The 17,916-nt window shown below is 38.2% G+C and overlaps 2 protein-coding genes and 1 long non-coding RNA gene across 3 annotated transcripts in view; 2 read left to right on the top strand and 1 right to left on the bottom strand.

Annotated features, from left to right (window-relative positions):
- The first annotated feature begins 2,317 nt into the window (after positions 1 to 2,317).
- LOC107700752 (glial fibrillary acidic protein-like) lies at positions 2,318 to 7,028 on the top strand. Its single transcript, XM_016502542.1, has 12 exons — positions 2,318 to 2,541; positions 3,624 to 3,777; positions 4,148 to 4,297; positions 4,596 to 4,715; positions 4,811 to 4,906; positions 4,990 to 5,124; positions 5,600 to 5,710; positions 5,877 to 5,987; positions 6,084 to 6,208; positions 6,362 to 6,501; positions 6,610 to 6,715; positions 6,941 to 7,028. Exons 1-12 carry the CDS (start codon positions 2,318 to 2,320, stop codon positions 7,026 to 7,028), a joined length of 1,560 nt encoding a protein of 519 aa, XP_016358028.1.
- Positions 6,612 to 17,916, bottom strand: part of LOC107700753 (uncharacterized) — a 56,904-nt gene continuing 45,599 nt past the window's right edge. Inside the window, exon 3 of the long non-coding RNA XR_001635572.1 lies at positions 6,612 to 6,678. This is a non-coding gene — a long non-coding RNA (uncharacterized LOC107700753). The remainder of the gene's footprint in view (positions 6,679 to 17,916) is intronic.
- LOC107700751 (PR domain zinc finger protein 13-like) lies at positions 11,949 to 17,136 on the top strand. Its single transcript, XM_016502541.1, has 4 exons — positions 11,949 to 12,301; positions 13,786 to 13,917; positions 13,996 to 14,116; positions 15,379 to 17,136. Exons 1-4 carry the CDS (start codon positions 12,125 to 12,127, stop codon positions 16,818 to 16,820), a joined length of 1,872 nt encoding a protein of 623 aa, XP_016358027.1. The 5' UTR covers positions 11,949 to 12,124; the 3' UTR covers positions 16,821 to 17,136.

The following is a 17,916-nucleotide window of genomic DNA, read 5'->3' as shown; positions in this document are numbered from 1 at the left end:
CTCCAAGGTCCAAGGTTTCTAGCTGTTTTTGAAGGAGTTATGGTTGATGAGCCTAACTGGATGGTAAAAAAAGTGATGGTAGACATGCTGAGATGCGAGCAGCTATCGTCGGATCATCAGGATGGAATGAGAGGTAGAGTTGAGTGTCATCAGCATAGCAGTGATATGAAAAGCCATGTTTCTGAATGACAGAATCTTGAATACATTCATCTTTATATAGATCAGTGAATTTGCCATTATGATGTCACCTAGTGACATTTAGCTACCAGTTTTAGCTACTTTCAATTGAAAGCAGTTGGCAACACTGACAGGCACAAGTCAGGAGATAGATACAAAAAATTAAAAGGCTTTATCAATGTCTAGAAGCACAATGAAGTCTATTATTAAGAAGTGGAAGATATTTGGTACAACACAGACCCTCCCTGGATCGGGACGTCGCTCCAAAGTGGATGAAAGAGCCAGGAGGAAACTGGTCAGAGAGGCTACCAAGAGGCCTACAGCAACTCTGAAGCAGTTGCAGGAATTTATGACAAAGAGTGGTTATTGTGTGCATTTGACAACAATATTACAAATGCTCAACAAATGTGGCTTGTATGGGAGGGCTGCAAGAAAAAAAGCCACTCCTCAAGAAAGGTCACATGCAGTCATGACTGAGCTTTGCCAAAACACACCTTGAAGATTCTGAGGCAGATGAGACTAAAGTTGAATTATTTGGCCTCAACACCAAATGATATGTCTGGCGGAAATCCAATACAGCTCACCATCCAAATAACACCATTCCTACAGTAAAGCATGGAGGTGGTAATATCCTGTTATGGGGGTGTTTCTCTGCAGCAGGGACTGGAGCACTTGTCAGCATAGAAGGAAAAATGGATGGGGCAAAATACCATCAGATTCTTGAGGAAAATCTGCTGCCCTCTGCCAGAAAGATGTCAATGGGAAGAAGGTTTACCTTCCAACATGACTATGACCCAAAGCACACAGCAAAACTGAGCACACAGTGGTTGAAGGAGAAAAAGGTGAATGTCCTTGCATGGCCCAGTCAGAGCCCAGACTTAAACCCCATTGAAATCTGTGAAATGACTTGAAGACTGCAGTCCACAAATGGTCATCAAATTTAACTGAACTTGAGTTGATAAATATTACAAAGTTATTAGAGACATATCCCAACAGACTAAAGGCCGTAATTAATGCAAAAGGTGGTTTAACAAAATACTGACACAAGGGGGTGATCCTTTTTCCAACTCAGTGATTTTTTTTTGTTCCTTTTCTGACATGTTGGTGTTATCGTTCACTTGGATGTTTTAAGTTCATCCAATTATGTGTACCATTGTCATTAATGTGGATGTGACAGCTGTCTCTCACTGATGAATCTGAAACTTAGAAAATGGATTTAAATTTAAGTCAGCAAAGCAGCATAAGTGGACAAAGATGTGCCTTATTATTGCCAATAAAGAGGCTAGTCTATTGTCTTTACCAATGCTGTCATAGTTTTTTCCCCGAGCACTGCTATAGGGATGAGTGACTAATGTACTGTAATTGAATGAGATAGCAGGAGTAAAATAACGCCTGAGTGTTTGAGCTCATTTAGCCACTGTTCACATCTCAGTGAGATGCAGATCCAGCCTTCCTCCCACATGCCTGGCAAATCTTAGATAGTCAGAAAGAATCTCATAAACCATATTAAGTCAGCAAAAAAAAAAGTTCTGTAATGATTAAAGATTAGACTATAATTCAGCTGAAACTAATACCATCTGTACCATTTTTAAGAAAAAAATACTATTCTTTAGATCCTGATTAAAGAGACTTCAAGGACTTTTGTAATTCCCACTTAAATCCTTTCAGTCATTTCAAGCGTGAATCTCAGACAGGCCATAGAAAAACACTAGTTAATTCCCTTTGCATTTCTAATTTTTACACATTCTGCCATGTAAATAGTGACCACATTAGTGTCATCTCTCACATATCAGTATCCCTCTGCACAGACTGACCTTGTGACATTATTCCTTGCCCTGTCTAGAAGCTTGTGTAATTAAATCCCTATATCAAACCACATCACATCACGACTGCACCACCGGACTAATGGAGTCTTGTCTCATAATTTACCCCTCTATTCAACACCTCTCAAGACCCTGACAGATGTTTGAGTGACGGGCCCAATTCTTGATGGTGCAGAGGCTCAACATTCCCATAGCATTAACTCATGTTTATAGCGGAGTATAAAACGCCTGGATCTCTGGGAGTCTGGATTTGTGAGCAGAACTTGCAAGAGGAAAATCAACACAGTAAGGCTTTAAAGTTTGGCCACTGACCCATGATGAGTCGCAGCCCAGAAAGGATCTCATCCTATCGCCGCTATTTCGAGGATGCCAGCACCTCCTCTTACCAGGTGAGGGTCAGCAGCCCTTCTCCCATCAGACGGGATGTCGGGAGGTGCCGTTCAGCCAGCTACACCCGTAAAGCCAGCGCTGTCAGCAGCAGCAGCATGGCAGTGGGTCGGAGGACCATCTCAGCCTCACGCAGTCAGCCCCTCATGACCAGGTAAGCATCGCCCATCCTGCATGCACAGATAAATAAAGGAACAATGCAGAACATCATCACATGTATTAGAATAAATGCAATTTGTTAAACCTACATATTTTTTTCCACCTCAAAGTAATCAATTGTTTCTGGCATTTATAGGAGATACTCAAAGTAAACTTTCAATAAAAGAGAAAACATGAGAACATTACAACTTACAACAATAAAAAAGTCACTATATATATTTTTTTTTAAGCATATGTATAGCATATTGTTACAGTAAGGAAATATTTAAAGATATTTAAACATATTTATCCATATATTTAATCATAAAAATGAAATCTAAAATTAAAAAAAATATAAAATGAATATCTTATGTATACTAAATATCTGTTTTTTATTATTAAAGAAATGCATATACATATACAACAAAATAAAAAGTATATATTTCTATTTTGTTATATGCGTATGCATTTTTTAAAAACAATAAAAAAATCTTGTAATATAAAATGAATGATACTGTAAAACAATCTAAATATATAATCCAAAATGTATATATATATATATATATATATATATATAAATACATCAATTATAGATAGATAGATAGATAGATAGATAGATAGAATATACGATTCATTTTATATTTGATTACATGTAGATTTTATTTTTTATGATTAAATATATGGATGCACATAATTAGCATATATAACAATTTAACATACAAACATAAAATAAAAAATATAAATTTCACAAAATTATTTATACAGTTACTTTCAATATTTGCCTAGTGTAACTTAGAGAGATTTTGCGACTGCCGAATTTAATTAGTCCTATTCTTTTGTCTGGTGGCAAATAATGTCTTTGTTAGAACATGTTAGAACAGTTTCTTTTTAATTGTATTTATTGATCCGTTAGAAATCACACACGGCCTCTAGGAAACTCAAGCGCTCTCAATGACTGTGTGACCTAATAAAACCCAAAGTGACAAATAAATGCATCTTCGCCAAATCAGCCACACGTTACCTTTCATTCACTTCACAGCTAATCTGTGGCGTTTTTCCTCCAAGATTCACGTTGTGAAAAATCTGATTTAATTGCAGTGTCAGAATGGGAGCCATCTGTCTTAGCGGAGGGGGTCCAGGGGTCGATCTCGTCCAGGCTGCTGCAGAAAACCGTGAATTCCTGAACACACGAAACAGTGAGAGACAAGAGATGATACTGCTCAACGATCGACTGGCAGCATACATCGAGAAGGCAAGTGCACTCACACAAAATTAGTATGCCTTTGATGCATATTTCAAAAACTGGATGCGATTAGATCACAATGTCAGTGATGTCATAGCCTACTACATTATGAACAGCATAGCCTACTGTAATTAATGTAACAAAATAACAAAAATGCAAGAATTTAATAGTGCTCTTAATGCTCTTGGAAACAAGCCTCACTTTTAGAGGCATCTTTGGCAGCATTTGTCTGATTTGGCCACGCTTGAATGCGTCGCGCGCACTGGCAGTGTGGAAATGCCACCGCTGGCTCGCGAGATAAGGCGCATTATTCGCACTTCTGTGGGCATATAGACAGAGCACATGACACGCATACTGTGTTTTCTTATTCTCCTGTAAGGTCCGATCGCTGGAGCAGCAAAACAAGTTGTTGGAGACGCAAATCGAGGCCCTAAAGAATCGATACTTAAAGCCCACCGGCCTCCGCCTGCTGTACGAGGAGCAACTCCAGGAGCTGAAGAGGCTGGCGGAGCAGATGAGGATACAGCGGGTAGCTGATTATCTGAATGGATCTTTCGACAGATCTTAAGCATCAAATAATATTATAAAAGTCTACAATAACTGTATAATATGCCAACACCTTAACGTCTATTCGTAAATTTTTTTTAATTAAATGAATGATTTATAAATATATTTAGGCTACACTAGCCTATTTTAAGACTTCAAAATAATGTTGTCTTGGATAAGGAACAATCAGGCGATAATTCGCATTGAGGGGAAAATGGTATCAGACTTAGACATAGTCTATGCATTATATGATAATACCTCTAATAAGCCTACTTTTAAAGGGCCTCGCTATTGCTGCGAAGGACGCTATGGCGGGTCAGCTGGAGATGATAAAGGTGAAATATGAGGAGGCCGTGGAGATGAGGAAGAAAGCCGAGCTTGATATTGAAGCCTTCCGTCCGGTATGATTACCATCAAATTGTCTTATAACATTTCGTTTTAGGCGATAAGCAGAAAAAAAGTGTTGGAATGAGATGAACATCTTTTATCGTCTCAGGATGTGGACGCCGCCACCGCCGCGCGCATTGCTTTGGAGAAGCAGCTAGAAAACCTGGAGGTGGAACTAGAATTCCTTCGAAGAGTTCACAAAGAGGTCATTAAAAAGCAAAATAATTACATTGTCCTTGATAAATAAAAAGCTAAATGTTTTAATTTTTCAAAACCGCACGTTTTCAGGAAATCGAAGAGCTTATGAAACAGATATATGCGGCCCACACCACAGCAGCAGACGCCTACAGCCTCCCCGACCTCTCAAGCGCCATCAAGCAGATCCAGCACCAGTATGATGATATTGCCGCAAAGAACTTACAGGTGAGGATTTTTACGTAACAAGTAAAGTTTGCAATTGGGGAGGACGCGCAGCATTGTCTGTGAGTAGTTGGAAAATGTTGTTTATATTATTATTATTATTATTATTATTTGCTTTGAGTTTAAATGTTTCTGATTAAAATATTAAAATATTGTATATGTTTTCCATTGTAAATGGAAACGTTTAAAATGAAATGGGGTGGTAATGGGGATTCTTTTATTATTTAGATTTTTGGGGGAATTACGTTTGTTTGAAATAAAACAACAACAACACTCTTTGTACTTGACCTTAATTCACACAGTTATATAAACTATTTCTAAGACTTTTATTTGAAGCATAAATATGGGAATTTTCTATCCCATATTTATACTTCAAAAAAGAAAAAAAAAACGAATAAAAAAAATCCCTGAGCCAAATGTTTAAACAAAATGTTACAACACTCCCTGGACTTCATATTAACAAAATATTTTTCTGCAGGAAATGGACTCTTGGTACAAAACCAAATTTGATGATCTCAACAACAAATCGTCAAAACATGTAGACAAGGTGCGAAGCGTACGAGAGGAAATTGTAACTGCGAAGAAGGACGTAAGTATTAATGATCATTCTTAACACATGCTTAAATTGGGTAACAAATCTCTGATATGTTAATTTTATATGATTAACAATAGTAAAAAATAACATAATATTCCAAATGATTAAAGTATAACATTCATTCATTGTTCCCTCTTGTTTTAATTCTGCACATTTCTAGATTCAAAATAAGGAGCGTGATTTGGACTCTTTGAAAACCAAAAATGAGGCTTTGGAAGCACAGATCCGTGAGACTCAAGAAAAGTACAGAAAAGAACTGGAAGAACTCCAGGTGAGAAACTAAGTCACATATAATCATGCTTTGGCCTACAAAGTAAAGTCAGAGAAACAAATCTGAGCATAAACATGGTTATAATTTTTTTTTCAGGCAAGAATTGAGGCCTTGCAGCTTGAGCTGAAATCCTCCAAACAAGGGACAGCACTGCTTCTGCGTGAATACCAAGATCTACTTAATGTGAAGATGGCTCTCGAGATTGAAATTACCACATACAGGTAGATTTTAGACTATTGAAATACTGTTTAAATCCAAACAAATACCAACAACTCCCAAAACACCTGTAGGTTTCAGGGTAAAACATACCAGAATTTAAGCATTTCAAAACGTGCCATTTTCATCAATTCTTCCTTCTAAATTTTTGTTCACAGGAAGCTCATTGAGGGTGAAGACTCTCGTATTACTTCTGTTATGCAGAGCATGCAAACCATGTCCCTCATGAGCGGCAGCATAAGTGTTCATGGTGCTGGAGCCGCAGGTGTTGCAGGAATTGTTGATAGAGTGGGTGGAGGTCTTGCCGGAGGTCCTGGAGGAGGTCTAGACAGTGGGCTTGCCAGAGGTCTTGGAGGAGGCATTGGCAGTGGTCCTGCCACAGGTCTTGGAGGTGGTAATGGCGGAGGTCTTGTTAATGGCATCACCAGTGGGGTTGGCGGCCCAGGCACCACTGTTGACTACACTCAAGAGCAGGCTGTGGAGATGACAGAGAGGAAGACTGTGCTTATCAGGTAGCATTAAAATCAAGCTTTCTGGCAGAGCCGTGACTTAGTGGTTTGCATATGTTCTTTCTGTGGTGTCTGCACAAGAACTTCAGTACTGACCTTAAGTCATATTCCTATCCCATTCCCATATCTGTCTTTACATGTTGTTTCTTTAGAAAATAAAAAGTGTAGAATTAATGTTTTAGAGTTTCATTCCAGGCCACTTAGATTCTGCATTGATTTTTCCCACAGAACCGTTAAAACTGAAGACGACACGCTGGAAAGCAACACACAGGAGAAATCTTATTCCATCTCTGGAGCAGCAGATGATGAAGAGTAGTGGTGTTTTCTGCTCACCAATCATGCCTTCAGATGTGTGTGCCTTACAAACCAAAAATCAGCTTGCATCTTGCATTGCTTGTCCACTACTGGAAATAAAGCTCTGAGCATTCCATCTTTTTGCGGGTTTTGTTACTCCATTGTTTGTGCATACATCTACAACATCAACAGGTGTAACATGCAGGGCACATTATGACTGTGTTGGAGACAGATGATGGGAAGGAACAGACAGGAAAACAACTTAGGATAAAGGCAGGGAGTGTAGCTGTGTCACTCCACGCTCAGAGAACGCGGCATCCGTTTACTGTAGCGCTCGCATTCAGTTACTGAATGATTGATTATAACGGGATCTATGTGCTTTGACACCGTCTCGCACCGTCCGGGCCCGGTGTGATAGTGTTAGTTAAGGCGCTTTTTACTAAGCTGCTCCAATACTACCGCTTATAGACTAGACGGTGTATTATTTCCAGTGCTTACGGCACTTCAATATTTTAGTCTTTAGCGTACTGGCACTTTTTCGTGCGTACCAGCACTTCTGACATGTTGCCGGTGTTGTGCCCAATTTTGACCCCCTGCCAAAAGCGTCAGTGTCTGGGTGATTAGAAATGACACTATAAAGCACACTACACAGGAGGTCATTTGAAACCGGCAAACTTCTGGAATATCCATAAATCCAGTAAGGGAATGCATTAGTAATAAGTAATAAGTTCAAAACAGCGCTAATGCAGAGAAAACATGGTCAATTTCATCAGAGATGGCAGAGAGAATACTGTAGTGACTCGAGTCCAGATGGCAGTTTATTCTGTTCAGCGTGTATTTGGCTTAAAAGCACGAGTGTTTTATAATGAATGCTGGCTGAAGGTGTTTTAGATTATGCTCTGGTCAGTGGTTTAGTTATTCTGAATGGATCCGTAACGTACAGTCAGGTTAAGGCAGCAGGTTTAGTGGTCTTTTGGCGTCTCCCTGTGGTCCTGTTTGGTATCACAGCTTAACTGGTGCTTATTTATATTAAAATGCTCTAAACAACTTTCTTTCTTTCTTTCTTTCTTTCTTTCGGCATTATATACATACATTGGGAATGATGAAAATGTATTTATTTTTTATGTATATATTTATTTATAGGCCTATATTTATTTATTTTGGGGTTGGGGGTTACCAGCACTTCTTTTTTTCCACTTCAAACACTGATTATTTCCATAGCAACGACTCTTTACATAGGCCTAGGTGTTCGCTCAGCTTTCTGTAGCACAGCTGCCGGACTTCCCGTGAAAACAATAGCAAGCATTTAGATACGATAAAGCACAGTAGCCTATTCTTTTTCTTGTTTAGAAAAAAAGAATATGAATGCTTTTTGTTTGCTGCTTAGCTGCGGTTGATTTGAATGCCTAATTTCTAAAGAGTTTATCCAACACTCGTAAATATAGCCTAATTTATATTCACGTGGCCTTTTGATCCTTGGGAAACTAATGATAATAATATTTCAAGTCCAGTCAAATCAAATATGTCATGAATGCCATGTGGCATTCAATTGCATATTTTGTTAATTATATATGAGATAATGTGGGCTGTTATATATGGGTTAAAATACATGATTTAAAAATATATATTATAAATAAAATATAGCCTGTAATATACACCACCATTCAAAAAAGGTCAGTAAGATTTTTAAAATGGTTTTGAAACAATCTCTTCTGCTCAGTATCAAAAATACAGTTAAAACAGTAAATCTACAATTTGAAAGAACTGCTTTCTATTTGAATATTTTAAAATGTGTTTTCCTCTCATGCTAAAGCTCCATTAATCCAGGTTTCAGTGTCACGTCATCCTTCAGAAATCATGCTGATTGCTGCTCAAGAAACATTTCTTATTATTATTATAGCTGGCACACCACACTGACAAAAAGCAAGATTTGAAATTTAATAGAAATCAGAAGAGCACTAAAATAGTAACTATTTTGTAAATGATTAGTATATATTTACCATCTTTCTGTTTAGTTTTCTTTGAAGTATTTATAAGCAAACTTTGAAATATTCTCACAAAATCATGAAATACAGTAAAGGAGGGTTTACATTTCTTCCATTTGCATGTGTAAATGTGGTATTTACCCACCAAAATTACCATGTCCGCTATGTCAGAAACAAAGGAAATTCAATATATTCTCAAAAACGGTATTTTCTAAAACTAAGGGATAAATATGATTATTTTTCACTGAAAGCTAATTGAAAACATCCAAACAGTAAACGGGTGTTCAAGAGTTCCAGGAACGGAATAACAAACTAAAATCTCTTCTTTAAAAATGTCATATATTCTAAACAGAAATTCTTATCAAGTTTTTTTTTTTAATTTGGGGCAACAGTGATCACTAAAGCTGTAGCAATGAAAATCACCAACATGCTTAAAAACTGTAAATTTATGTTATTACACTTATTTTCAAATAATTTACTGTAAAAAGTACTTCACTGTCTTTTTTGATCAATTTAATGGATCCTTAATTAAATTAAATTAATTTCTTAAAAATCGTAAAATACATTTGAATGGTAATGTAAATATAATAACAGTCCTCATTATAAACACAAAATAATAAATGATGTTTTTAAAGATTTTTATTATTTTTTTTTTTTTGTCAGGCCTATTTAAAAATATTTCCATTAATTTTAATTTAAAAGAAATACTGAAAAAAAAAAATCTCAAGCGTGCAAAAAGTGTAATGTCTCATTCAAAATGAATAAAAAGTGTAAATATTGTGTCAGAACAATTTTCGGTGCATCAAAAATATTCTGCAGACACCCAAATTATTCAAAAGGTTTTCAATTCATGACTGAATTGAAAGAATTCTGTCAATGGAATAACTAATGACCCGTCTGTACATACCGAATATTAGTCTAGGTTAAAATCCCAATCATGTCATCTGGTGGGACTCCCATACAAGCATAATTACTATTCAATCGCGTCACTAATGTCCCACCCGCATCCCCTATCTGCGACGCAGCTGGTCCGTCCTTTGTGAGGCTTGCACTTTCCCGCAAGAGCGAGTAGGTTAAGCGCATTAAAATAGGCATGTAAGATTCATATTTGTAGAAAAACATATTTTTGTTCATGTAAAATAAATGAATAAATTATTAATGACATTTTATTATTGTGTAATTTTCCGACATTTAGCCTATACTCTTGTTGGAAGCAGGCTATTATAGACTAAGCCATGCGACTTGTTGAAATCGATGTACAAGCACAAAGAAATGTTGCAAATGATTTAGCATACAAAACGAGTTTCCTTATTTGCAATGGGAATATATTAAAGGAAAACAATGAAAAAAGAAAATAAGAGCCCGTAAAGGGAATTTGTATGGCTGAGCGGTTAGCGAAAAAATGTTTTGTAGAGAGCTCGGGCATTGTGCATCGTTCAGATAGAGTGGTGAACCCTTGGCACTCAAGCCCAGTTTGGACGCGTGAATGAAACCCCTGGTGGGACCCTGCAGTTCTTCACACAGTCGCTGTTACCCTACATTCATGCTTCATTATTTGGCAACCTGCTAAATCAAATCCCACATCTTAGCTCGAATTGTAACGCTGAGACCCTGAGAAAAAGCTTTCAACCACCTGACCAACACTTTCTCCGAATCTCACAATCCGACGCGTAAAAAATGTTCTGGAATGCTCCGTTCGGGTCCACAATATTGTTCCGAAATAAAGCTGCTACCATGCAATTAATGCGCCATTTAAAAGACGGCGGACAATGAGAGCGTTCAAGCTATTTGATTTCATTTAATTTTCCATCCCATTTGCTCTGAACACTGCTTTAGCTCCCAAAAACCGTGCTCCAATGAGCGCTTTGGGATGACTTTCACCCTTTGCTTTTCTCGGTTAGGAGGACAGAAAAGAAAACGTCCCCGTTTCCGCCTTTGTGCACAATTTATTAGTTGGAAAACTTCGCCTTTAAAGACACAAGACAAGAATGAGAATGTGCCCGGCTGGTGTGAGAGCTGTAGAGGCCGGACCCGCTGTTGCAGAGCGGATGGGAACCAGTCACAAATAGCAACATTAATAAATAACCCACCACACAGCCGGGCTTTGCATGCGCCTATTCAAAAATTGCTCGCGTGTCGTTCACGCTCTTTGACTCATTAAGGAGCCCAAAGAGAAAGCTCCCAGAAAGGAGCAGTGGGGTAGCTTTTCCTGAAGAAAGAAATCCCACCTCTGCTTCTCCAATTACAGCGAAGTGTCATCGAAGAGTCGCCAGGCCAGAGGTTAGCAGGACATGTTCATGGCTTGAATTTATCGCCCACGAATTCTTGTATCTTTCCCTCGGCCTCTGTTCAGTCATTGAGGACCAACATCAAAGAGGTCAAATTAAGTTTTAAAACCAGTGGTAACAATACCACTGAAGTCACTTCAAATGACACCCAAGGGTCCTGAGTGAAAGTAGTGGGCTCCTCTTGCCACATGTCTAAATAATAAAAAACATTTAAAATAAAACATTAAATTCGAAATGTTCGAAATTTAAACTAGCTGTTTAGTAACTTTGGAGCATATTCAACCGAGCAATGCTTTATATTACATGGATCAAATACTTTAATTCGTCCGGGCTAAAATGATCACTTTGACCTAAATGTTGAACATGGAAAAAAAAAAACTCTTTCCTCTTGAGAACATTAAATACAAGTGAAGACACCGAAAGCTGCTATGAGATGAAATATTGGCAAGCAGAAACTCTTGTCTTGTACAAGATTTCGTGTTTTGTCCTTTTTCCCCACTTTTCATGAATTCTAGAGCCCTGCAGTGCGCTTCGTCAAAACTGAATGCGACCATCCTGATACGTGTCCTGTTGTCAAAAAGTGTGAAATGATAAGGTGGTGGTTATGTTGAAAGTGGCTCTTTTTTTTGGCTGGTTTCCATTTCGGAGGGTTCTACAGCTGCTAAAAGAGCGCAACTCTCTCATAGCGCGCTGCTCGCCCTTGCGCATTAATGTGCCGAGGGGTACCTGACTGCGCCATAAGAAAAGTCGGATCACACACGCCACCGCGTCACTTGGCGGGCGGATATTAGTCTGTCCTCATCTCAGACTCTCTGCTCATCTCAATCAGTGCCTGCTTGGTCTTCATGGTTCTGATAGCGCAGCTTCACACAGAGCCAGCCATGCAAGCGATTCGGACACCCACTATCAGTGTGTTCGCCGACTGCAGCATCCCAGCCGGGTTTCGGATCGGACCGGTCCCGGGCATCTTCAAACTGGGGAAGTATGTTTCGGACCGCAAGGAACTTGGAGTGAAAAAGAAGGCGAGTTAGTTTGATTTGTTTCCTTGAAGACAGTGTTAAACTTTTTATTATGACTTTTGAAAGTTTTTTTTTATATAAAATGTACCTTGAGAGAAATGCGATTTTTTTTTTCTTCCCATTGCAAACGAATTATGCATTCGTGACATTTTAAACAAGACGTGCAAAATACTGTAGAATATAGGCTGGATAATGAATGCAAACATGCCTTTACAAGTTGTATTTTTTTCTGCAACTTTTTTTATTCAATCTATTGACTGGCAACTACATACAAGTGCACATAAATGTAAAACTATACAATAATAACAGTTAATAATAATAATAATTATTCTTTCTTTTTAGATGAAAGTAATGTTATTATTAACATAATATTCATTATTAGTATTAGTATTAACATTGCTTTTATCAAAAAAAGAAACAGGCAGCTAAAAAAGTTAAGAACATCTTACTTTCCTCGATGCTGACCTGTCACTCTTCATAAAGCATCCTCGTATTAATTGGTTTGTGCTGTCAGTTTGGAAATAATTTAGTTACATTAGCAGGACAACATGGCATTCTATGCCTTTTACTTAACCGCGTTAATAGGGTGACTTGAGTTTCTGCGAGAGATTTCATGCCCTCTCCCCCTTTAAATTTCAAAGGCTTGAAGGCTGGTTATTCCCATGTACCATTTCATTTTTTTTTTTAGAAAAAGATAACAGTAAACCAGACAATTAGTAAATAAAATACGAATTAAATTGAACTGGAAACACTACTAAATATTAGTATAAATCGTTCTTTTAAATACAGGATAAATCAATGTATTAAAAACAATAATAATTATTGATATTGTTTAAAATTCTAGAAAATATTTAAAAATAGTTTTATTCTACTATTAAAATGTGGAATACTCGTAAATCAAAGGGGCGTAAAAGGCGTCACATATAAATGGCATTTACTTTCCTAAATAAGTTGTAAATAGACTGGAGCTCTTTACGCTGTCTGCTTCTGTGATTGATGCGCGTAAATGCAGCCCCGCGGGCCATGGGCGATCATCAGGTGCAATCTCTGTGTCAAATGTCACGCTTTAATCTTTAATTTGTTTGAACAGAATAGAAATGCTTTGACACTCTTCAAATTCGTTTCTCATATCAACTCAGTTATGTTCCTTGAAAATGATTGCCATTGTCTAATAGACCGAATAAAACGATATTAACGCGTTTTTGTTTGAAATACTTTGCGGTGATAATTAACAATGTGTGAGATAAAAAGAAAACAAAAGAAAATCTGAAATGATTAGCATTTCAAACATATATAAAATACATTTAAACATTTTTAGAGAAATATTCTAAAATACTATTCTAAAATAATTTCAACAGCTTTAAAGCAGGCAGACATCACAATAAATTTCAGTTTCACTGAACAGTTTGACTGTTTTAGCTACATTTCGTTATAAGCCAAGTCAACAAATTAAAACAGGTTGTTCATGTTCAAATGTGCATTTGTAGATTCGTCTGGTGAGGGGAGAATTCGTGGATGAGTCTGGCAGTGCAGTTCCAGATTGGATCGGTTTAATACGCGCGGCCAGGAACAGTCAAGAACAGAACCTCGAGGCAGTCTCGGATTTACCTGGAGGACAGGTGAGTTAAGCAAAAACGAATGAATTTGATCCTATTTAAATTACAGACAATTTCTAATAATTGTACTTCCTTCAAAAGATATTCTACCGTGTGCTGAGAGAAATACAGGCTGGAGAAGAATTGAGTGTTTGGTATTCCAACGCGCTGGCGCAATGGTTTGACATTCCTACGACTGCAACTCCAACACATGACGAAAAAGGTGAGACTTACACTAGAATTTCGTTTATTTAAAAGTGTGGATTTGTTTAAATATAAAGTAGAAAATACACTTCAGACTTTTCATTTAATACATTTCAGAAATACAGGTTGTATGCGGTCATTTACATCATGAAATTGTTTTGAAATTAAATTGCCTTTTCCCCCAACGTAATTCAAGCAATTTTGGTATAATCAAATAAAGCATTTCTACATAAAATATTTTAAAATCTAATGGTATATATTTTGTTAAGCAACAAACGGATTTTAAGCAACGCTGCCACCAGCAGAATCATGGCAAATCCTATTCAAATCCGATTTAATAGGCTTATCTGAGAATGTTGTCAGATTATCCGTGTTTAGTAAATTGAAAGGTCTGTTGTCTGGGGCAGTAACTGCTATTGATTGGTTGAGAATTATCGAGCTGAGTACACACAAATACTGCAGGCTACTGTATTTGCTATATATGATTGATACGGCTCAGTACTACGGCTGTATTATCTCTCTTAATTCATTCGCTAATAAAGTCCTGTCTTTCCTGGGCTGAGGCGCGGTGTAGTTCTGCGAGGGGAAGAGGTTAACAAATGTCATCTAGTCATTAATATTCATGTATTCAAAAGCAAATAAATTCAAACAGGTGCTCTATGGTAAATTAGCTGCTGCGTTAGGTATTGTTGGCTAGTGAATGCAAACTTTTATGTGGGATGTATATTGCCGATTTGCGACGCTGTACTGTGAGCTCTACTCTCTGGCAAATACGCGGTGCGCTCCTTGACATACGCTTCCTATTCTCCAGCGTCAACAGATGGGCCAGCCTCATTGTCTTATGCGACTAGCGATTTCAAGCAACAGCTGCCGTCAATTCCACGGGAAAGCGCACAGAGAAAGTTGCTATTCAATGTATTGGTTTGTAAGCGCCAGATTGGGTCGGGGCTTGCTCTTTTGATGGTGACAATAAACAAGGGGGTTTTGCAGATTACAAAATCATTACATCTATAGCATTGACCCCAGACTGCCCAACTGGTGTCATGCCAATGTGACCAAGGCGTGGTGATAAAAAGTCATGACTGCAGGCTTTAAAAAAGGGTTATCATATCCCGCAAAGAACCAGTTCTGATCAAGAATTATTTTATTCTCGTTCTTGAGTTGCCTATGTGTATCTTTTTCACGCATTACTAGATTTTTATTTTTGTTGAACTCAAAAAGGCTCTGATGTAATCTAATTGTAAAACACGCCTTTTAATTGCTTTTTAATTTTTGTTTCAGGCGAGGAGCGCTACATTTGCTGGTACTGCTGGAGAATATTCAAATACCCAAACACCCTGAAAGCTCACGTGCATTTCCATTGTGCGTTAAGCAACGGCAGAAGTTTGGTGAGCAACGAGCAAGCCAGAGCCACAGACAACTTGAACAGATCTCCGAAATCAGGGGACATCCCAAATACGTCCTCCTCTCCACGAAATGGCCACAGCACTTTCATGTCAGACACAGTGAAACGGGTCGTGCCCACCTCACCATTCGCCAATAAAACGGGACTATCGAAAAAACCGAGCGCAGAGGAGCAGGACAGAGCCCTTGACATGAGCGTGACCTCCACCAGGAACCCCGGACACATCCTGGGCCTCTGCGGAACATCTTCTGTGCTCAACAGCATGGGTTTCCATCCCGGCGTGCGCTCTGCGTTCAAACCAATGGGACTTTCGAAGATCTCTCCGGCTGAGATAGTGAGAGATGAGCCTAATGTGAAACCAAACAATATCGGGTTTAGCAAACTACTGGGGAACATCAAGTCACCTCTACCTAACGTTCAGCCCTCAAAATGCGCGCACTCCATGGACAGCACACCTCCCGTGATCCCCTGCGCAAACAGCATCCGTGGCTTTCCTCTACTGCCACATTTTGAGGAGACCTCTGCTTTCAAGCACGTTGACAGCCGCATGCACCCTGCCCTGTCCCCCTCGCGCTACTCCCAGCTACCGGCCGGCTTTCACTTCGAGAGGTTCTCGTTGCCACAATTTGATGGGGGGAAATCCTACAATGGGGACTGCAACATACCCCTTATGCCATTCTCGGTTTACAACGGAGAGCTCCTGTATAGTTCCCCATACTATCCTCTTAAATTTCACTTCGGAAACCTGTTTAAATACCCAGACTACTTTGGTGCACCACCTCTGACTCCAGATCTAAACGCGATTACGAATATCGACAGGGAGATAGCGATGCACACGCAACAGCTGTCTGAAATCGCCGTAGAGAAGAACCGTTCACGACTTGAGTGTCTGCCCGCATCTATCCCAAACTCGGGCAAGCCAAAAAAGGGACATTTGTGTCTGTATTGTGGCAAATTGTACTCTCGAAAATACGGGCTGAAGATTCACATGAGGACTCATACAGGCTACAAACCACTCAAATGTAAAGTGTGTTTTAGGCCCTTTGGCGATCCCAGCAATCTCAACAAACACATCCGACTGCACGCGGAGGGCAATACGCCCTACAGGTGCGAGTTCTGCGGGAAGGTGCTCGTGCGCAGGCGAGATTTGGAGAGGCACGTCAAATCGAGGCATCCTGGTCAAAGCATCAAAAAATCCGACGACAAAATGGAAGGCATCTTCGAAGATGCCGAACAAAAAATCGACAACGACAGCGACGTCGACGTTTGCTTCACAGATGATCAGAGCGACCAGGAGTCGAGTAAACACAATGATTAATGGACCAATTTCTGGACGTATTGAAATAGACTTTGCTCTTAAGTAGCTAAATTATGCATGTACATAAATTAGTTATGAATTGTTTATTTTATAAAATTATTGTGAAAAATCTTGCAGAAGCAAATGTTCCCCATGTAAATTAAATAATTTTGTGAAGGAGGCACTCATGAAGTTAATCTCATAACATGCTTACATCTCGGCATCACAATGTGGAGCTGCACTTTATAAAGACGGGTTTATCCCATAAAACAGATGCGTTTGCATTATATTTTTCTTTAAAAAAAAAGACTATCTGACCATTTGAATCACCTGTCAAATCCGCACTTTTTATTACCAAAAGCATTTAACTAATTCTGTACAAACTGGATTTTTTGTTTTGTTTTGTTTTGCAGAACAACTGCAACGATAGAATAAAAATAAAGTGGTATTTCAAATAAATATTGGTGTTTATTTAGTCGAAAAGCATTTGCAAGGCTGTTAATTAATATTATTAATATTAATTTTGTATGATATTTTTTTTTCAAACAAGCCCAAATTCCTTTCACTGACTTAAATAAAAGGGGGGAAATCATATAAAAGGGGTTGATAATTGACATACATTTCATATACGTTTCATATTTCATAGACTTTGTTTTATTTTTTTTTTTTTACGGCTGATAATTTGTCTGTGTCCTGAAAAGAACTTGTAGGGTATGACAGGAATGAATGATTGCTGACCTATACGCTCCCTTATTACTTCGAAGAGGTGTTTCAATATAGGTTAAGATTAAATTAAAACGCAGAAGATATATTCGTAAAATAGTCAAGATTAGACTGCTACGCACGTGTCTTTATGACCCGAAACATAATCGTCTGGCTTTAATATTTGTACTAATTTAGAAGGCATAAAAAACTATGTGAAAATCTAAATTTTCTGTATTTCTTAAATTATAGAAACGTGCCCTTGAGGTTGGTGGATGTGGATTTTGCGTACAACACGATTAATTTAGAAGACATAAAGAAACGATATAAAAATCTAATTTTCCTGTATTTACTTACAGTACATTGTTCGCTTTCTCAGACATTAGATTAGATTATTACACATAATTACATACTA

Source organism: Sinocyclocheilus anshuiensis, unplaced genomic scaffold (genome assembly GCF_001515605.1).
Source record: "Sinocyclocheilus anshuiensis isolate Anshui unplaced genomic scaffold, SAMN03320099.WGS_v1.1 scaffold782, whole genome shotgun sequence".
In the NCBI taxonomy this organism is placed as follows: Eukaryota; Metazoa; Chordata; class Actinopteri; order Cypriniformes; family Cyprinidae; genus Sinocyclocheilus; species Sinocyclocheilus anshuiensis.
Note: the sequence above shows the minus strand (reverse complement) of the source record. Positions and strands in the feature narration are given on the sequence as shown.